Raw genomic sequence first — 23,390 nt, 5'->3', positions numbered from 1 at the left:
TCTCGGGTGACGCTAGTATATATGGACAATATAAGTGTGTTTTTTCATATCATTTAATGACATAAAATTTGAAAAATATTGTAAGGAACACTTGACCTACATTTTGGTCAAAAAGTGTGCTTGGATAGGTAGTTTTCAACAGATTTTCCACATTCGCCTTCCACATTGAATTGCGTTAGGCCTATCTGTTGACCTAGTGATAGGCAATTATAACAATAATATAAGATGTACACATTTTAAAAACAACACAATAAGATGATAAAACATTATAAAAACATCAGAGCACCAAGGATAGCCAAAAAGCTTTTCAAAAGAAAACGTATTTCCATTGGGGTCCTTAAACATGTGAGGGGAGGGGGAATGCAAAGAACACTAAAGACAAAAAGATATGAAACACCAACATAAAATATTGCACATGAAGTGAGACCAGCTCAAATTAATTAGCATGACCAGCAAGGTGTTTTTGACTAAAATTTTGAAAGTATTGATTTTATTAACTTGCTTGAAAAGAGTTTTCAGGGGGAAGTGTTAGCTTTCGTTTGATATTTAAAAAAATCTGATTGGATGAAGGGAACGCTTGAGGTTTTGACAACAGCTAGGCCTACAAGCTGCACATGCACACTCATACCAGAGAAGATGAGAATCTTCTCTGCTCATACGATGCTATGCACTGGCAACCGTGTAGTCACTGTAAGTACTACTGTAGTGTAATCAAATACTGTGTGGAGGCAATTCACTGCTTGCTGTTCTATGCTTGGAAGCTCTAGGACGAAAATGTGTCCAGGTGTATCAAGGTGGAAACTGTGCGTAGATCTGAGACGAATATACCTAAATTGTCAATTTTTCACATTTTTTTTATTTTTGGTTATGTTAAATGATTTGTTGATGTAGTTACGGTCAACCTACAATGATCTATAGTTGGTTACAGGCCAACAAAGTGGATTGGTGATTCCAAATAGATGCCATAACAGAGGTGGAACACACATAGCAGCATCTAAAGTACACACAAATAGGCTCGCTTCCTATCCCTTTAGGTATATTCGTCTCAGGCGTAGATGGTTTGTGAGAGAATCGTTGTATAGAAACCTTCCATGATCGCCTAGTTATTTCACCATAATTCCCCCAGGGCGCACAATTATTGCACAACCCCTAATTAGAGAACTGATGCGCTAATATAGATGTTATTAAGTGTTGGCAACATATTTTGCAAATCTGTTTGCCAAAAAATATTTTACAATAGGGGGCCTATTAACATTTTGACAATATCAAAATAGCCTATTTTTTAGGCCTATTTAATGTTTTTGCAAAAAACGGATTTAACGTCCATGAGCTTCTTTGCCTCCTTTGTATTTAAACCAAGTTATGTAAAAACATTTTGACCAAATTTAAACACGTGTTTGCTGTGTTTATTTTATCAGCTGTTACAAGAAAACCAACAGCTTGACATGACAGCCACCCCATGCCCCATCAGCAATGCAGACACTCGTGGAGAAAATAACACAATACAAACGAACAAACGAATGTTGACATCTCTGAAACATTTCTAGAAGATATTTAATTTGTGCAGACAAAATTCATTGTGCAAAGGAGAAATGAGTTCTTTAAATCACCAATTTTTCATGATTTATGATCAAGTATAATCATTATTATTGTACAATGATTGTGTATGCATATTTATTTTTTTGTACAAATTCCTTTCTGTTGTAGGGATATTTAATTGACAGGATTAATTTGAAACCGAGGCTTGAATTTTCTCACTCGACCGATACTTGAAAAGCTTACGAAAATGCTGCAAACATGAAGAGGATATTCTCGAAATCAAAGTTAAAGGCTGCTGCTGCAGAGGCAGCGGCATCTAGCAGTGGCCCAATCCCTGGTTATCAGTTAAAAGAAAAAGATTTACCGAAATTGCATAAAGCAGCTTGGACCGGCGATCTAGCAAAAATTCAACAGCTGAGCAAGAAGAACGATGTATTTACACTTGATAAACAGAATAGGTATGTATGTATCGTATGGTATTTTAATCTGTTCATTGTTGTGTTGCAAGGTTCCTTTTATGTGTTAAATGTGGCGTATACGTGTGCGATATCAAGCGTGTGGATATAACCTTCTTGTGGAAAATAATATGCGCTGGCCGAGAAGCGGCACTGCCACAAGCGGCTACTACGTCTACGACGGGACTAGTCTACAGTAGTACAGGCAACCTTGTCAATCAAACACTCTCAGCTCAGCTATTGTTCTCTCTCCGTGCCTATGACCGTTATGGTCGCATGTCATAAGTTGGGTACAATTTCCATTACATGGTAAAAAATGACAAAAAATGTATTCTTTGATATGTTGTATATATTGACAATAGATATTAATTAACACCATTTTGAACCTTAACACCTGCTTAATTTTTGAGATAATGCTTATTAATTACTAATTAATTAATACACAGGCGTCTATGTAAATCTGAATTTTCAAATGCGTTTTTCTCAAATCGGACCTCGATTACAAAAATGACTGTAAAATTTCTATTTTATGCAAGAATGTCATCAGATTTGGAGGATATGTTCTCAAAACATTAATGCTTCAAATGAACTATTTAAAATAATTACATGTATGTTAATTACATTGTAAAGGTCAATGACCTTTTATGAGTAATTAGCTTAGACGGTTATTCTATTATTGAGGAAATGAATATCAAGAAGAAAATTGTACATTAGCATATTGCTAAAAATACTGAAATTCAATTAGGATTTCATTAAAAATGAAAAAATGGAACATATAACCCTTTAAGGTGGTACTACACACCTTGATAAATTTGTGACTATTTTTGCATTTTTCTCAAAAAGTAATATCAGGTCATATTTTTTGAGGTGGGACCCAATTGTGTCACATCTTGCAATTTGTCAAAAATCAACTCCTTTTTGTATTTCTGATTATATTTCAAAAAGTTTTCACCTAAACTATGTAAAGTTATACATTTTTAGAAAGCATATATTGTCAGGATTACAAATCTGTAAAGTTTGAATGGATATACAGGGTGTGCCAAAAAATATACAGGGTGATTCCAATGAAAAGTACCAAAAAATAACATTTCTTTTTACCACTCCAATATTTCTACATAGTATATTAAATTGGAAAATGAACTTGATATTTGGAATGTATGCAATTAGCCCTTTCATTAAATATATAGTTTGCACCATATTTGTTAAGCCCATTGTGTTATACAAGGTATTAAAAAAGTTGTATTTAAATTGCTTAATTTAATGTAAAAGGGTCATTAATTGTAGCATTTGTAATCAAATGCACTTTGAATTTGGAAAATATATTCAAAATAGTTTAAAGAATTGCTATAATATCACATTTAAATATTTAATTCCCATAAAGGGTGTTCCAAATATCAATATAAAGTAATTTGTAACAATGGTACAAAAATGTACATATATGCATCTACATGCATAATTCTAAAGCCTACATCAACAAACTATTTAACAATAACCAGAGATCAATATGTCATCAGATTAATCCTTTGACTGTAATAATCTCCTTTGAGAAGACATATTTATAGATATTTCAAAGATAAAACAATTTAAAAGTCCATCTATTTATGAAAACCTATCCTATATCCTGAATTCTATTGAATTGCATGACACACATATTCCACTGCATTAATTAAAAGCTCGTTAAATCCTTAATTACTAAAGTTTATTAAGATTAACTATTTAAAGCAATTATAGTTTGAAAGTTAAAAAAATAAGATAAAACTATGAAACTGCATTTTTACTTCTACTAGGCACCAAAGTGCATGAATTTTATTAATGCACACAAACTTCCCATTGGATTTACATAGAGCTCCTCCGCTTCCGGCTCCTCCACTTCCGGCACCACCCCTGACTAATTAACTTAATTAAGCTGTAGTAATTAATTAATATATTTATTTAATTGTATTTGTTATTAATTCATTAGATTAATAATTTATCTTCAAAATAAGACCAAAACCATTTGTTCATGATGAATTTTAGCAAAAATATAGGAATAAGAAGACAAAATGATCTAGCAAAATGTGACAGCACCACCTTTTTTAGGGTCCCAGTATAAAAAACATGACCATCACACTGGTAACAAAAGTCATGTATATTATAGGGGTACGGTAAGGAATCCAGTTACTACACTGGAATTTCAGTGACTCAATCCAAGCGGTACATTATTTATGATAAGAAAAGAGGTACCGCAAGAATGTTCCTCACTTCTTAACATATAATGAACCCCTTGTCTCCAATCACTGAAATTTCAGTGACGTAATCGGATTCCTTGCCCCTATAATATATATAACTTTTGTTACCAGTGTGTAGTTACTTTTTGAGAAAAATGCAAAATTTGTCACAAAATTTATCAGAGGGTGTAGTGCCACCTTAAGTAGTCAGTAATTGTTTTAGTTGTACAAATTCAACATTCAAAGCTGTCAATACATCATACCCTCCTAGATTTGAAAAAAGTAACCAGTAGTTTTGACATGCTGACATGTGAATTTTCACATATGCCCTATTGCACACTCCGCATCCGCCTGCTCCACATCCGCCTGCTCCTCCACCCCTCGCATTTTTTATTTCAACTGATGTGATTTTTTTACTGAATGATTTATAATTATATGCTTCAGTAGACTGAAAGAGTATAATATTAGGCTTAAAATGAGGTATCAACCACTGCTGTAGGATATGGGGTTACGGAAAGCCAATCAAATTTGTATCGCAATTGTTTGAAAAGTGTAATCCCTCCACCCTTTTAGCATACCCAACTTATGACATGCGACCTTATCCACTCAATGACATCGATCGGAAGTGCGGGTCACGATGCATTGATACTGAGGCATTGATCGCAAACCAATAATTAATTAATAATTAAAAAGAAAATAAACATTGGAGTGGAAAAAATAGAATTATGTATATAGAGCTAGGCCTAGGCCCTACATGCCTGTCCTAATCCTTGTAAAAATTGAAATAAAACAAACACAAAATGAAATTACATTAAATAAAATGAAATTAACTCTTGAAACAGAACTCAGAAATATTTCAATTCCTATCAGGAATCTTGTTCACTCTGGTTTCTATTCTAGAAACACCAGTACCAGAGTAGACTATGCCATAGTTGAATTTTATTAAAAATATGTTATTATTAGTCATGATGAACCCATTTCGTTGAACTCAAAATTATACTGATGTTTATTAAAATTAAAGTATTCAATAGTAAAATGGTCATAAAGAGTTTAAAATATCAGATGATTAGTGACAATAAAAGTAATTGAATGCAACATTATCTTGCATAATTATAATGGCTCACTTTAATACTGAACAATTCTGATTTTGGAATCTACCAGTTTATTGATAGCGAACCCGAAAATCCGACTATGGACTTTGTATTTTAATCAGAACTATACCCCTGGACTTTGCTCTCTAAAAACACACTGTCAAGCATACTTGTTTATCAGTCCATTAACCACAAGTACTAAGCATGGTATAGTACAAGACGTGCTAGATGTTTGATGAGAGATTAACTTTCGTGTCAACACAAAAGCGCCGCAAATACCACAGATACTATGTGTACGGTGTAGTTTTAAAATTGTAATGACACAGGCCCAGCAGATTTAAACCATAGCGAGATATGGGCGACCAATCACAAGGCAGATCCATTTAAAGATGTATTACATCATGGCCAATTTTAGTTAGGCCAGAAATTGGCCTAACTCTCCATAGAGTCCTGTGTTAAAAATCTTAACCGCAAGGCAAAGCCAGTAGTCCACTTGGGAAGCTAACAAACAGAGGGAGTGCGGTGACTGAAAAGATCAGATACAGATGTGAAAATCTATCAGTTGCACACAAATCAATATAAATCAGAGTTTTATGCTTAAATGTAATAGCCAGAGTATGCAAAATGGGCAAGTGGACTACGGAGAAGTCTAGTACCAGAGTGAACAAGATTCCTGATAGGAATTGAAATATTTCTGAGTGAGTACGGACTGTAAGGTAGTATCTTTTTATTGGATCTGAAAAAGAACCTTTATCAATCTTATAAAATAAAAATGAAATGAAATTAAATTAATTACAAAAATTTAATAGAAAATTAACTAAGTGAAAAAAAATGCAATTCGATATGAAATCCCTGCATTTATTGAGAGATTAAGATTTTGGAATTATAAATCAAAAATAAAATAAATAAATTGGACCTGAAATGAAATAAAGTTGAAATGCAATACAATGAAATGAAAATGGAAATAAAAATAACAAAGTTGAAATACACAGTATACGGGTGGTTCATGTTCCATCACGGCAGACTCGGGCCGGCGCAGGGCAGGGAATCATCGGGTAAGATACTCAGCGCTAACTCATCTGTTGTCTAAATTGTATAGATTTTCTACATTATAAAACAGTCACTGTTGATGTTACCAACATCAACAGTGATTTTTATGCTTTCTGGAAATATTTCACTGCTGACGTCTGAGAAATAAAGAAGAGGTAAAAGAAAATCTAAATTAAAATAAAGAAAAGATAATTTATACAGAAGGAAAGACTAGTTGAATAGCAAATGAAAGAGGAAAGAAAGAAACGTTTGAGAAAGAAAATAAATAGGGCGAATTAGTTTAAAGAAATTAATAAGGCAGCGTTCAAGCTTTGACTTACGTTTGGCGGACAAACCGTGAAAAAAGTATTTAGGGGTGAAAACAGTCAAAATTCTTGATTACTTAAATGTTATTAGGGGTAAAATGTCACATATTTTCAGATTTTGGCACTTATAACCCCTTATTTTTCACTGATTTTGAGAAAAATTCATTTTTGGTCCAATTTTGGCGAAAATGGCCGTTTTGGGGTGACAAAATTTTGACTTGCTAATTTCCTGTGAGTGTATGAACATTAAAACTATCAAATAGTGCCTAATTTTCTATGCTAATTGTGTAACAAGGGTACAATTGTGCTATTAAAAGCATTGAATGGGATCCATGTATTTCTTTATTTTCATAGCAGGGGTAGAAACTTGAGGGTTCGGGTGACAATTGATTTGGAAAAAAGTATAATATTTGCCTCATTTTCGATTTGAAAATGCCATATCTCCACAATGGTATGAGCTATAGGGATGTTTTAAGTGTCTTTTTGCTCAGTATTTCAATAGTTAAATGGTGATATAACAAATAAGTAAGCTAGATTTACAGAAAAGAAAATAACTTGCAATATGCTACCCCCACCCCTAAGAATTTTGAGGGCGTGAAAAAAGTAATGGATTTTGTTAAAAAAATAAGTCCTTCAAAACTGGGAGGTGTAAGGCTAAACAAAGAACATGTTGCTCTAACCAATACCTTTCTCTAGATTTTTGCTCAAATTTGACGATTTTGGGCAGAAATATGCCTGTACAGTGCTAAGGGGAAAATTTCCAAGTTGATAATTATGCATTTTTTATGTCAGATTCAGATTCTACACAAAATTTCACCCTAGAAAAAGTTCCTTTAAGTAGGATATCTTTCACTTTAAGTTTCCTCCATTCTGTCCGCCAAACGTAAGTCAAAGCTTGAACGCTGTCATAAAGAAAAAAATAACAGAAAAACAAAAGAAAAAAGAAAAAAAAGAACACTGAAATACATCATATAGGCCTATAATCTAGGTTAAAAAACAAATAAGGCAAATACGTACATTAGAAATGAATAAAGAGAAAGAGATAAAAGCAAAAGAAGAGAGAAGAAAATAAGACAAATTAAATCATGAAAAATCAAATAAGAATGAAAAGAACTACATATTTTGAAGAAAAGGAAAAAAAATTCTTGTGATGAGAAGAATAAAGAAAATGAAAGGTAGAAAGAAGAAAATAAAGTGTGGGCCTAACAAAAAGAAAAACAATAATGATGAGAAATAAAATAAAGAACTAGATATGGTTGCGGTCGCCTGCGACGCGAGCATGCACAACCGCCAGGTATTTTAGGGGGGGGGGGGCTGATGCAAAATAAAAAATGACCCCTTAATCTGTGAGAACCGGAAGTGATCATTTAATTACTTTTAACCCCATAAAAATATAACATAGTGCTTAGGATGTCATAAGGAATATTCCTGGTGAATTTCAGCTTAATCGGAACTTATCGTGGATTTTGATTTAAAAAAATTTATGATTGACCTTTTGACCCCTTAATGACTTTTGACTTCAATGAAAAAAAAACCTTATGTACACCGACAAAATGCATTGTTCAAATTTTAATTAAAAAATTCTACTATGTTTAGTTGTCGAGATAAAAATTCTTAAATTTATTTAGCTAAAAACAGGAAGTGACCCCTTAATGACCTTTGACCCCCAAAATAAAAATACCATGCATACATCAAGTAACACTGATTCATGTATGATGATTATATTACTCTGGTCTGTTTACATTTTGAGATAAAAAAATTTAAACTTTTTGATAATTTTGATTTTTGACCGGAAGTAACCCCTTAATGACCTTTGACCCCAAAACTGTAGGCATCCTAAAGACCCTAGGTAGTAGCGATGCATGTGTGCTAATGGCGACTCTCTGCTATGTAATATGTAAAGACAGTGATTTTTTGAATATTTTTACAAATTTTTCAGACTTTTACGGAAGTGACCCTTAATGACCTTTGATCCCAATTCTGTGAAGGACTTTTAGACACTGGCTATAGGTGATGTATGTGTGCAAATGACGTCACGATGCTATGTTATATGTGGGAGGAGTAGCATTTTTAGTGAAAATCAAGTTTTTGGCCACTGACCGGAAGTGGATGACATTTGATCGGAAGTTGATCATGTGACACCTGTGGCACCACCCAATAGTCCTAGTGACCAACTATGATCAACATGGCTGAAAGCATGTGGCTACGATGGCTGATTTAATGATGTTGACATGATGTTGACAGAAAGAAGAAGAAAGAAGAAGAACGCGGTAAAAAGAATGCACAGCGCCGATGGCGGCTGTGCAAAGAAAATCCACAATCAGAATATTTTTTATTATTAATAATATTGTTATTATTTGGTGCATTTGGCTAGCGCGTTTCCTAACGATGCGACCCTGCCATATACCCTGTGATAGACAACATTCAGCTACCAATGAAATTCAGCACTTACAAGCTAAGCCACAGCCACTGACTAAGAATATATTATAATGTTCAATTAATAATAATATTGCTTGTTTTTTAAATCATTTTCAGAACTCCATTACATCTTGCATGTTCCAAAGGTCATGTGAATATAGTTAACTTCTTAACTGTCAACAGTCAGACCAGCAAATTGAATCTATGTGATAATGACCAGAGGTCAGCTCTAATGAAAGTAAGTATTCATCATGTAGAGAATGGAATTATAGAGGGATAAGCACTTACACATTGCATCCATTGGAGAAAGTTGATGAAATGTGATTGTCTGCAAGGAAATTAGAGCGGCAGTGATCCATTTATTTGAATGCTAAAAGAAATTATGAAATACTGATGTGAAAATCTAGAATGGATTATTTATTGACTTGATTGCCTTTTTGTCAATCTGGTATCAGTGAGATCTACATTTTGTATGGTTTCCTTTTGGGATGCATTATACATTTTAGACTGCTGATGATTCCAAAATCATAGATGTACACTTGGAATGTACAAGAATGGTACATCTTAATTCAAGTGGTTATATAGAGTATTGTTATAGTATTGTATAATGCAAACAAATATTTTGTGCCGCATCAATTATCCCCATGGAATCTTGTAGGTTTATCAGATATGTGTTAGGGATTATAAGCTTAGGGTTTCACCAATCACTTGATTCAATATATGAAACCCAAAAAAGTATAAATATGGGCTGATGAGCAGTTAGGTGAGATTACTATACCTCATAAATATTTATTAGGTAATCCAGACATCTTATTGGTTAATAACGCCAGCGTCCGAGTACGGTATTTTGACTACTTCCCGCGCCTGTGCAATTACGCGCACGCGAGGAAGTAGTAAAACTTCCGCACCCCTACTACCACACGGTATCTCGACCCCGCGCGTCACCGTTCCTTCAAACGTGGCATGATGCAGTCATGTCTACAGTAGAATTCATCTCGACCTTTGCAGGACATAACCCCATTAAAAGCTATTAATTATAAACCAAGATAACACTCATTGAAACAGCTCAACTGATTAAATCGGATCGTCTCTGGTTGTGCACAAGTGTCTGTTTTCATGTGCGATATCGCAATAAAGCTGGTATTATAGCTTCAGTTGGGTAACCGATTATAAAGGAAACGAAAGGAAACAATGGTATGTGTACCTTTGTTCACGAAATGAGACAATTGCCTGCTTTTTGTAAACCAGCATTCTTGAAAATGAGCAACATAATGATAGTTGACTTAACACGGTTTGGAAATAATTTCTTCATATTTTTGGTGTTATCTGTCGTTTAAAAAAAAAAAAAAAAACACAAAAGTGCGACCCTCTCCAAACACCTAAATTAGCTAAAAATTTAGGACATGTTACAAAACTATATTGTCTAGAATTTAATTTAGAAGAGTACTTTTAATATTGGCGGTTATTTTTCACACAGTGGCGTTAACTAGGCAATGTACTATTACCTATAACATTAACTAAAACACCAAACTACGAATATTTCCAAACATCTAAATTAGCTAAAAATTTAAGAAAAAATAAAAAAATATATTTTCTAGAACTTTAGAAGAGTACTTTTAATATTGGCGGTTATTTTTCACACAGCGGACGTTAACTAGTCATATCCCCATACTTTTAACGTAGGGCTATTTGTAGAGGTCGCGCGTCAATGGGAAAGAGCACTGTGTATTGTGTATAGGAAAGCGGACAGTAACTGCAGTATGGCATTATGCTACACAACGGCGATTCTGCAGATGCGTTTATCGTGAAAATGGTGTACGTCTGCTGCAGTTCTTTTGCCAAGATTATCGATGGATAATAACACACGAATTTGACGTTTTATGAAACAAATGTTATTTATGGAATATTAAAAGGAAATCCTCTAATAAAATCAGGTAGGCCTAAGCAAAATATTAAGCTTATTTTACCATGCCGGCCGGCACGTTGACTGGTGTGTGTTTTGACTTTTGTTTACAATTTTACCCGATAGTGAAAATATTTATGAGGTATAGTAAAACAAATACAACATGTTTCATTTAGGAAGTAGTCAAAACTACTGGTCCTCGGTGTTGGATGATTTGACTACTTCCCTCCGCTGGCGTCGGGGAAGTAGTCAAATCATCCAACACCGAGGGACCAGTAGTTTTGACTACTTCCCCGAAATGAAACATGTTGTATTTGTATAATATTAAGAATGAAGAATAGAATTGTCAAAGATATGGAAATGTGAATCCCAGTTATGAGACAATAAGGAAAGGAAAGAGTGTTTCAGTATGCTGTTAATAATTATGCAAATTATTGTTTTTTTAAATAGGCTTGCCAAGGAGATTTTGATGAATGTGCAGAAATCTTAGTAAATCACAATGCTGACCCAAACCTTGTAGATAAAGATGGTAATACAGCACTTCACCTTGCCGCTGACAGTGGATTTGTACATGTCGCTATATTACTACTCAACAATGGAGCAATGGCAACTCCTACAAATAAGGTGAGATGAGACAGACCCACATGAATGGTATCCACCAAAGCCAGGGTATTAACTTTAGTTGCAAATCATCAACTAGAAATTGAATGTTAGTTTTATGAGTAAAAAAAGTGCTTATTTGTCCTTGAATGTGTCAAAGAACATAAAAAAGATGAGTTCTGTTAACCCTAACTCTATAAAATCAAAAGCAACATACAAAGCAAAACCACTGTACATGCATGCATCCCCATGTGATGCTATGATAAAATCATTCAAAGCCATATATAGCGAAACACCCGTTGCCACACTTCACATTTTAACAGGTACACTCAATATGTGTTGGATATTAAATAAACTGTGATTAATACAAAATGTATTTTAAATCAGTATATCAGTTTCATGTATTTTGCCTTTATTGAAGGATTCAGAGGCATGCTCTCTGCATCCATTTGAGGGGTAACCCCTAAAGACAATAGTGTGTGTCATTGATTAACTATTTATGTTTGATTTATTTCCTTACAGACTGGCTCCACACCTCTCCATTTAGCTGTAGTAGGAAAACATGATGAGATGGTTGAAATATTACTGGAAGGAAATGCTGATGTTAATGCAACAGATAATGATAATAGGTAATGATTAATTTGGGCTATCCCTTGTACCATTCAAGCTTAAAGGAACACTCTGGCAATTGCAACATTATGCCTTATAAATAATGCTAGAATAAAAAAAGCAATTTCGGTGCTTGGGAAATTTTAATATCGTGTGGTGAGAGACGGCTGTTTTTATTTGTTTTTAAGGTCAATATGAGTTTGTTTTAAATAAAACTACATGATTCGTGGGTGATAATTGTTTTTCTAACATATAAGGCAAAATGTTGTGATTGCCAAAGTGTTCCTTTAACATTTGTTTTATTTAGGCATAATAAAAGGGAATAAAAGGTGTGTGTCTTTGAAAGTAATAGTGAACATTCTGATGCTATGCGAGTTGAAAATAAGCACCCAAATATTTTTTCCTTACTGTTTGAAAATAACAATCTCAAGATGAATTGAAAAACAACTTGTATAGCAAGCACAACAACAGCAATATCAAAACCCACATTCTGCACTTGAAGAAAAAAATATGGAAAAGTTCAACAGTGCACAGGATTGTTTATGTACTCATATTGTATCCTGTTGTTGCACATTTTGGAACCAATTGTTCTCCATTTTGATCCACAAGTCAGCATTATACAGAAGTTAAATGACAACAATATCATTACATATTGATTAATAATTTGACTCCTTAAAATGTTTTTCTTTTCTTTTTAGGACTGCATTAATGTTAGCATGCCAGGCAGATCAGATTGGTATGGTCAAGTTACTACTGGATAATAAAGCAGACACTGACATCAAAGACAGTAAAGGATGGACTGCTAATGATCACGCTATAATGGGAGGATTCCATGGGTAAGTCAAATTATGTGTGTGCACTTGTGAGCTCATTACTTCTAAGGACACAAGGGCTGTTGAAATATAAAATGTACTCTCCTGACAAAACACTCATCCAAGGGCCCTCCAGAAATAAATTCTTCAAATGTTAAAAACTATGGGGATGCTGTCAACATATTTAAAAAGATGTAAACCTTTGAATCCAAGTCTGCCCACTTTTTATCAATGCATAACTAGAAACAAGGTTGCACTTTGGACCAAGTCCAGTTAGTTTGAGCTCAGTTACATAACACAACTGTATTTCAATGACTTAAATTAAACTAACATTGCCATCAATACAGGACAAATGTAACCTCTGTGCATGACATTGCTTTATATTGTGTTGGCCAAGTGCCCATAGTACATCTCATTTGTAAGTCCTTCCTTGTGAATAATACATCTGATTTGTTTTATTCTTGAAATTCACCAGGTGTTCACATTTAATAGATGAGTTCAATGCTTCCCGGCGTCCTAAGCCTTCCGTGAGTAGACCTAGCTCTGCTGGTCTTTTTGGCTCTACAACTGGTTCAGATGCATTAGGATTCAGTCTTGGAGGGCCAGCTGTGGACAACTTTGGTAAGTTAGCATACATGTGATATTTTTGTTGTCAGATTTTGATTTGCAGCAGAAAGCAGCAGTGAGAAATGATGGAGTTGAGGTTCATGTTCAGTTCAGTTTCAGGTTGATTTCATTAGTGTATTGAGAGGAAGCTAAAATCAGACTCACAGGTGGATTGAGACAAAGAGAATCTATATTGAGTGATTGATGTGTGTTTCCTTCCACCCGTTGATGGCGTTTTGGCTCAGCTAACTCCAATCAGGCCGGAATGATCGAAGTGGAAAAACTGAAAGCGAGGACGATTGTGTAGCCTGGCTTCGCTAATTCCATTCGGATTGGAGATAGACGAGCCAAAACGGCATCAATGGCTGGAAGGGTCAATTATAAGAAAATCTATATGGTAGTATATTTTATTGGGCCTAAGTTTGAATTTGAATAGTGTCACACTATTAGAAGGCTCCTTTTCAGCTTAAACTAGAAAATTATTCTTGAGTAAGCAGAAGCCAAAAACTTGAACAAACAAGAGATAGAAATTAATCCTGTCATAGAAATTAGTCATGTCAATGAGATGTTGAATCCATTACTAATCACACATTGTATGTTTTTTTGTACAGATGATGATGATGAAGATGATATGTCATATGGAAAGTAAGTATCTCATTATTACATCATTGAAAACTAGAATGGATCAGAAAATGATAGCTGTAAATTGTGGTCTTGTGATCAAGTATGTGTTAATGATTTACATGTAGAATATTGTAGAAAATATCAATTTGTTGCAGCAATTGTTGAACTCAGTAGCAGTAAGTGTATTTCAAAAAAAATATTTGAACTTCTTATAGAGCAGTACCAGCTGGAGATGAGATACCGTATTGTTTGTGTTAAAAACGCTCCCCCTCTAATAAACGCCCCCTGCATTTTTTCTATGAAAAATAGGGACAAAAATTCAAAAATTGCCATGCCATATTGTCTGAGTAAGCTTAAAACTTGCATCAGACATGTTAGTGACAATTGCTAAATTGCATAGATAAAACCCATTATGACTTCCATCCAGTTCATGGCCTAATTACGATAGAATTTCACTAATTTCATCATATTCTTGTTTTGATGATGATGCACTTCCAAATGTAATTTCATTGCATTTACCACAAAATAGCATGTTCCATACTGTTCCGTGTGCACAACCATCTTGAATTTGAAACAGGAATTAGGTGATTCATCTGAAGTTCACAGCCAATTCTGAAGGTTTTTTCATGGAAAATTCGAATAAATGCCCCACCCCCACTAAAAAAAATGCAACGCCACTGGGGCATTTAATACAAACAATATGGTAGGTGAGAAATTTGTAATGATTTGGCATTTATGGCAACTGCAAGTGACATGCTTTATCACTAGTCTCTAATACATGGATCCTGGGTTTCTGTACTGGAAGTCAGTTTGACCAAAGTTACCCTCTCATCCTGGAACAACCTGTAGTGTACATCGCACAGGAATGTGTACTGTATGCTCTGTTGATTGCTTGTGTGGGATTCTAACAGACACACTGTTACTTAGCACATGCATTTTGTTTTGCGGGAAGAAATTTTGGTCAAACTGACTTCCAGTAGAGAAACCCAATATCCACATATTCCATCGCAAAGTTATTAGATTTATCTGGGTATTTGTTTCTTTCAAGATATGACAAATCTTAGATAGACTTTATATATAATTCATGTAATGCACCAATTACCCAACATGGAATACCAATTTGTCCTTTCATCATTTTACAAGATAATACAAGATCTAAGTACTTTTTTCTTTGATCTAAAGGCCTATTTTTGCATGTGTGTTTACAAAACTTAAATGTTAATTTATTTATGTATATCATTTTTCAGAGGGAGTGTGGCTGATTCTTGGGCATCTGAAGTTGAAGAAGTACCCAAACCAAAACCACAGGTATAATTTGTTCAATTGTGACTTGTTATTATTTTTGATACAGGGGAAGAAAGAACCATGCATATGCACACTAGAACATTTTAAACATTATTTGACAATGGAACATTTGAAAGTGGAAACATGACATGCACAATCCAATCTCATTTATCCATAATGGGACTAACCATATACGTGAACAATTTGGATAAGTGAATTACGTGTTAATTTTTCATTTAATGTCCAAAGTACTAAATTTGGGACAACAAAATATTACTCAATATAGGGTAATAACACTGAAATATGTTGCTTTATGCAACATTACGTTGTTCGAAATGCTTCAGGGTATGAAATTAAGCTAGATAACAGAGAGGTCTGCATAAAAGAGGTCTGCAACTCGGTATAAGGGAGGATGGTCTGTACTTAGTTTAACTTGTAATAGGTGAGACTCATAACATAGTGGATTGATATATGATGGTGTACAACACAGTTGGGTACGCAGTACCTAGAGTAGGTAGGTGCACTTTGCATAATGTATGACTAGCGCGCACTATTGTAAATTTACGCTTGTATACGTTCAGATTTTATTGACTTATGCAGTAACAAAAACTGAATGATTTTTACCTATTACCAGATGAACAAAGTATACAAAGCATTTAACAGAATATGAGGGTATACATTAAAAATGAATGAGAGGAATGCAACAGTAATTTTAATTAAAAGTCTCAAACATAATAAAAGTCTATAAAAATTACACTACTGTTAGAAAAATAAGGTAGCTAGCTTATACTACAGAACTAAAAATGTGATGATATTTTCTTTCAGTTGAATAAACCAGTCAAGTTGAACAAGTTTATGCATGAGTCTGACAATGAATCCATTATAAGTGGAGGTAAGTTGTACTCTCAAACTCTACTACAGTTAGTAGATCAGTAAAGTATATTGTATAAGGTTGATGAACCATTTGGTTTTAAACGATTATGTCAACCCGACAATACAAGGGTGTTAGTCATAATATTTGAATCTTGCTTGCAGCACATATTTATCTATTCGATGGAACTCGCTTTTCAAGAAAATCACGATTGAAAATTCTATCATTGCATTTGGCTTCATACTTACTTATTTCTCAATCTTGCTTATTTCTGTCGCTATATTATGCTACAGTCTTGCTATGTTTTTCTTTATTTAGAGGTTAATGACTGCGCCCCTCGGGATATTCCTCGGTTCCAAAGCACAATGTTTAGATATTTCAAAATACCCTCAAAACAACTGATGCAAAGTCATTAACCTCATTCATAACCGTCACTTTTCCCTTTTTTTAAATTCAATTTACGTCACATTTTCTTCTTTTAATTTGAAAACAGAACACAATTTTAACTTTATCTGTCGTTTTCCCTGTAAAAAATCGAATAGCCCATTAAGAAAATGCCGATAGCGACCAATCCGCTAAGCGCACAATCATGCGATGTCCAAATCTGGCGGCCAGCGTTCAGCGTAAATTGTTCGAAAGCGTAACACGCCACGTAACGCGGTCATTGTAGAGCGTACTTTTAGCTACGTCACGAGACGCGGTCATTATACTTTTTATTATCTGTGATTGGATCGCACTTGCTGCGTATATTTATAAGGTTATGAAATGCATATAAATAAGCTCTGAATAGATCTGTTTGTTTGTTTGTTTGTTTCTGTATGTGATGTATCATTCACTCTATAGATCTGTATGTGCTATATGTATTAATGAGTGGGTAAAAGTAGCTTACGTCGTTGAATAGCGCTGTATGTGAAACACAAAAAAAACAACCAAACAGCAAATAGACCAAAATCGAAGTTTTACATTTCATTATTTAGAAAGAATTAATTAGAAAGAATTAAGGTCTGTAAGTTGGTGCATTTAAAGAGATACAAAACATATTGCTACACACCAATTTGTTTTAGAAAATGAGCTAAAAAGTAAAAAATTTGAGGTCAACATGTAAATTAAAATTTGGTCTTATATGAACAATTCAAATCCTATTCAAAAAATATTGGACTGTACTACGTCTCACCCAATATTTTAAAACTCATAGCGAGACCAACAAACATGGGCACAATTTATCCAATTTTATATCAAACTTGGGTCATAGCTGCATTATGGGTACCTACCATGTATTGGTGATATCCAAGGTCACATTCGGAAGACAAAGGTCATTTGAGATTTTTTTTTTGTATACTGGTCACTCATACAATTTGACATTTAGCTGTTATAATCTTTCCCAATTTAAATCGCCCCATGGTGGAGTCATCCCAATTGAAGCCCTGTGTTTCTAGTTATATTGTGACACTAAAAGCTTGTCTTTGTTCATGTAAGTTTCATTTTTTAACTTATACTAATGTAACTTTTCACAGTATCTGCAAGGTCATCTGCCTCTCGATCAAAGATACCTCGATCTGTGTCACGTCAAGGTAGCATCACTAGTGAAAGAAGCCTGCAATCTGCCAGAAAGAGTACTAGTAGTAGCAAACTACCCAGGCCAGAATCAGCTAGCTCCAATAGATCCAACAAGGAATCAGGATCCAAACGCAAGAAGCAAGGGGAAACAGGAGGAATGCCCAAACGGAAGGATTCTTGGGGAGACAGTGCCCCTCCAACCCCTGCTGGTAGTATGCCGCCTACTCCTAGAAGTGGCAAAGGGATCACACCTAGGGAGAGTTTTATGCCAACACCAAGAGGGAGTATTCTGTCAGCTAGAGATGTAAGTACATTGTTATGACTTTACATACTTCAACAAGTTTGCATTTTGTTTGTTGTTCTATGTTTGCACTTAATCAGTTGAGCACAAAAATATGCTGCAAGAGGATTTGCAAGGTATTTAAAAATAATTTAATTTGCAAAACCTATTTTTGTAGACATGAAAAACAGAAAAAAGCCAAAGAAAGCAGATAATTTTCTATTTTGATATTCTATTATTTCTATTTGATGTGTAAATCTCTCTATCATGTGGACATGTCTGAGAAAAAAATCTTTTTTCAGATACTGACAGTGTTCCGCTAAGGCTGTATGGCGTGCAATTGGCACATGACTTGTCCGAATTGGCACAAAGCTTTCCTGGAAGAAGGAAGAGGTTTTCAGTCCAATTTGACCATTTATTGAGATTTTTTTGAATAAATGTTAAATTAGCCCAACAACAAAATCATTAGACATAGGATACTGTTTCATATGCCTGCACTCTTAGATATGCATGCAGTAAAAGTGCCATAACTTCTTAATTATTCACGAAAGACACTTAAATGACAAGAAGGCAAAGGCAAGAAAGCAAGAAGTAAAGGAATCTAAATTTAAATACACACTTGGTGTAAAAGCAACAATATAGGAGAAAGTCACACAAATTAAATTGTATGCGACTTTTTTTTGTGACAACGTAACAAAAAAACTCTTTCCAACACTTTGTGTTTGCTTTTGTTTTCTTAATATTGAGACTCCATTCCAGGGACATATAACAAAAAATTGATATCTGCCTTAATAGGTTTTGAATATTGACCAAATAAGGAATATAAAATTCCCCAGTCAGAACTCTTGCCCTATTTTCCCCTCAGTAAAAATTATAAAATGTCTACTTTTTGCTGCAATTTTGCACAAAATTGGTTGATTTTGCCCCGCCAGAAATTCACTTTGCCCCCCCCCCCCAAATTCCTAATGCTGCCATTGAGTGCTCCTATTGAGTGTGCCACATATTTGGGAGCAGTGTAGGCTTAGCATATCTGCGTGATGCATTGTTGCACTTGCTTGTCTCGTTGATTCAACAAAAGGTTTCTTTCAGTGTTGCCAGTCTTCAGGAAATTTCCTGATTTCAGGAAATTTTACTTGGATGATCCTGTACAAATGTATAGGCGAAGTACATTTTTCTGTAAATTTTTTGCCATTTCAGGATTTTTTGACAACACTGACTGGCATCTCTGTTCTTTCCTTCAAAATAGTGAAATAAAATTCTTTTGGGTTTACAAATCTGAATTTTCTTTGCTTTATACTAATTTATAGAAAACATTACAAAGTATATATAAATATCAAAAAAGTACATAGATATCAAAGAAGCGAAATTCCATGGTGCTGTGCACTTTGAGAGTGCACATCGGCATTAAATAGATACCTACCAGTTAGAAATTGGGACCAAATTTGTATCTCTGTTTCTAAAGAGTTTGGGTGACCCAACTGTAACTCATGATGTTTTCTACTTCACATTGAGACCTATCACACATGCATTCTTATTCCAAGTTTTGAGTTAAATTGCTCTAAAGTTTGTTCGGTTTATATAAGGCAGAAAAAATAAGACTCATAACACTGTGTATTGATATATGTATGGCATGCACACAGTTGGGCGCAATGCTTGAGAAACGCTAGTTGTGCATTGCGTAATGTGTGACTGGCCCACATTTATGTGAATTTACGCGAGTCAGGACTTTATTGACGCGCACAGTAACAAAAGCCGAATAATGTCCGCCTTATATAAGCCGAACAAACTTTAGTGACTTAGTTTCTACAATTCTTGTACACTTTGGCTGTTGTTTGGTATATCTCTGCCCCTTGGACAAAGCCATGTTGCCAACAGGTCCATGAGACCCTCCAACATTGAAAGATGGGGAGTGGGGAATGGTGAGATACAGTTGGAGTATGTGCTTCACATATATTGTATGCAGGGTTCCCATTAAGGTTTTAAAAATGTGCGTCCGTAATGACGCAAGTTTGCTGACGAGGTTGCAAAAACTTGTGTCCAGACAGATTTTTGTGCGTCCATCTGAAATTCACGATTACGACGATACACACGTACCCCGGGTCTACACCTCATCAAATGTTGATTGTTACAAAAAAATAAAAGTGCATTATATTTTCGCCGTGATATTCCATCTCCATTCGCTATGATAATTTTTCTCATTTCTGTATCTTGAGCAATTTTCGTTCGTACTTTCACTTCCGCATTTCTTTTTTAAATTAACGCGTTGTTGATGCTACAAAAACTAAAACACGCTCTGCCACAAAAAATACAAAAAAGGGTTATCATTTGGATTTTGTCTTTAAAATTGCTTTTATTCATCGTAACAATAATACTAATAAAGGAAACCTAGATTATTTATGAGAAAATAAACTTAAAATATTAAAAATTGAATATTGTCAGGTTGTGATAAATAATTAAATAAACATTAACCGCACGTTAGCGGCAAGTGCTTGCATGTAAACAAATCAATCGGGACTTCCCCAAGCCATCAAACAGGGATCGTTCGGAAAGCATGCAAAAAGTGCACGATTTCCTGACGTTGCATTTACAAATATTGCAGAATTTACTTCAATTCTCAGCAGGTGGGTCAAAATTTTGGGGCTTTTATTATCTTAAAAATATAAAAGAATAAAAATGTTTTATTTTTATCATCAATTAATGATAAAATTTCGAAGTTTTGTCTGCGTCCACATGCATGTGACATGGACGAAAAATACTTGATTAGCCTGTGAACTTGCGTCCAAATTTGTAAAATACGTGTCTGGACGCAATGACGCACACTAACGGGAAGCCTGATTGTATGCATGTTTCCAATTTTCTAGTTTTAATAGGGCACACATTTCAATTGTTTAGTACAAGTGTGCCAACTATTTTTTTACAGGACTGTAGAAGTATAAATGTGTATCACAGTGCTCCCATAGAACAGTACATTATTTCTGGAGCAGTAACCACCAAACTACCAAACTGTTTTTTTTTATTCATACCGCCTGAAGAAAGCATATTTCAGGCCTCAAATTTTGTTGGGTATATGATAAAAATATGAGCTTTCACCTTGATACCAAAATCTGCATTATGATGAGGTAAAGTGGAGGGATTAGGCTGTCAGTAGGGTCATACTCCTTTAAAATATATATTGTGATACATGTGTGTGTGTTTTTTTTATTTATCACACATTTATGTTCTATTTTGTACTGAAAAGTAAAATGTATTGTGCCCTCAGTCTTTTTGGCCATATGTATTTATGTACTAAATTTGGCCATGTGTATTTATGTACTAAACAGTAACCATATACAATTGGCTATAGAAATCTTTATTTCAAATAAAGATACTATGAAAGGTGCAGAGCTGCCAACTCTCCCTCTTTTCGCAGGAGACTCCCTACTTTTAAACCTTCAGAACCCTTTATTTTTGGTCATCTCCCTGAAAAGGAAATGGTTTTATCCATTAAGATGTACACATTTTGACAAATCTCCATGATTGCAACAGGAAATCTCCCTTTTTTCAAGATTCAAATGTTGGCAGCTCTGAAGGTAGAAAGCAAAATTATATTTCTACGCTACTCAAATTTGGTACACTCACCGGAGCGCTTTCACCGGGTCAACCGGTGTCTTCAGCGGATGTTATTGCTCTGAAGATTGTTGTTGCTAGTGATGTAGTACTAGGACACCTCCGATGACGTCACAGATGTTGATGACGTCAAACTTGAAGATGTTGTCCCGCCCCCTTGGTTCCGGGGGGGTCAGGAGGTTGTCCCAGACAGGGTCAATGTCCAACCCTTTGTCACGGTTCAGTCTGGGTCTTTTAGTTCTAATATGGATTGCTTCCAAGACCCTGCAAGGGAAGTCCTTGGACTCCAAACTTCAAAATGGAGAAATGAGGGCAGTGTCAAATATTGCACCACAAGCCTTATTTTGGACTGAAACTGATAAGAGTGGTTAATTTTGTGTGTTTTAAGTATTCTACATGTATCACCCACTTTTTCTATTGCCATTTGATCCACAAGGGCCCATAAGTTGCTTGCGTTTTGTGTTCAAACTGGCATGTATGTTACTTCGTTGAATTACACAGATGATTGAGGTTGAGAATGCCTAACCCAGAAAATCCAAAATAAATAGCAATACCTAATTTTGACCTGTTTAGATCCCTGGCTCATTCCCACATGTAGATTGATTTTGTCCTATTGCAGTTACAAGAATGTGGTGTCATTGATAAATATGTGGTTTGAAAGACAAAGGTACAAGCAGGGATAAGGGAAAGTTGGGATAAGACTCCTAGTCAAATAATATATACAGGTATGTAAGCCACCATTACCCTGCCATTGCGTATCCTGGAACACTACTGCGATTTCTACCGGTTATATCGCGTCCGTGCTCCGCGTTTAAGTAATGAAAATTACCCGTAAAATCGCGGCTTGCTGCATCCACGGTTAGATTTTTTCAAGCCTGCTACAATGCATTTTTTTTCAAATGTTGAACAGCTGTTTTTAATACTTATAATAATATTTTTAGTGCATCCATGAACTTAATTTATTAAATACATCAAATAAACCAACAATCCTGCTATCCAGGCCAATATTTATACAAGAAAAATACTGTTTCAATCACAAAAATTAACCTTAATTTCGCGCCTACACGTAAGACTTGGCGGTAGTCTATTCAGATATCGTTGTCAAGCTTGACGTGATTGACCCCCGATGATTGACAGTCGGGGGTCACGGTGCTGGGCGCGTTAGAGGGGGCTGGCAACCGTTGAGTTGACGGTCGCCAGCACCCCCCTTTTTCCAAGATGGCGGCCTCCATGCATGTACCGGGGTGCGGCGTGGAACCAATCACTGGTTAAATGGAGCTGGGATGGAAAAAAAACATGGGGATCAACGAAATTTACTGTCAGGGGCCTGGTACAATCTTTATGTGATAATAAATCAATTTCATCAAAATAATTCATAAATGGGGTAAGAGGTCAACTTTCAAATCATACTTACTGGCCCTCATATTTGTGACTTTTTAACTGGCCAGTTTATCAAATACATGGTAGTGGATGAAGAAAGACAGGGAGTACATACATGTACTGTAAATATTAATAATGTGCTAGTGCTGCAAGAATAATGAAATTTATATTTGCTGAGTATCTAATAGTATTC

The 23,390-nt window shown here is 34.9% G+C and overlaps 1 protein-coding gene across 1 annotated transcript in view; it reads left to right on the top strand.

Annotated features, from left to right (window-relative positions):
- Positions 1-1,756: 1,756 nt before the first annotated feature.
- LOC140149203 (uncharacterized) overlaps positions 1,757-23,390 on the top strand; it is a 29,283-nt gene continuing 7,649 nt past the window's right edge. Inside the window, exons 1-10 of the mRNA XM_072171417.1 lie at positions 1,757-1,997; positions 9,183-9,303; positions 11,419-11,592; positions 12,091-12,197; positions 12,876-13,013; positions 13,465-13,610; positions 14,207-14,240; positions 15,467-15,527; positions 16,329-16,395; positions 17,889-18,235. Coding sequence (XP_072027518.1) covers positions 1,798-1,997; positions 9,183-9,303; positions 11,419-11,592; positions 12,091-12,197; positions 12,876-13,013; positions 13,465-13,610; positions 14,207-14,240; positions 15,467-15,527; positions 16,329-16,395; positions 17,889-18,235 — 1,395 coding nt within the window. The 5' untranslated portion in view covers positions 1,757-1,797. The remainder of the gene's footprint in view (positions 1,998-9,182; positions 9,304-11,418; positions 11,593-12,090; positions 12,198-12,875; positions 13,014-13,464; positions 13,611-14,206; positions 14,241-15,466; positions 15,528-16,328; positions 16,396-17,888; positions 18,236-23,390) is intronic.

The sequence above is a fragment of the Amphiura filiformis genome, chromosome 3 (genome assembly GCF_039555335.1).
Source record: "Amphiura filiformis chromosome 3, Afil_fr2py, whole genome shotgun sequence".
Classification (NCBI taxonomy): domain Eukaryota; kingdom Metazoa; phylum Echinodermata; class Ophiuroidea; order Amphilepidida; family Amphiuridae; genus Amphiura; species Amphiura filiformis.
This window is presented reverse-complemented; position numbering and strand designations above follow the sequence as displayed.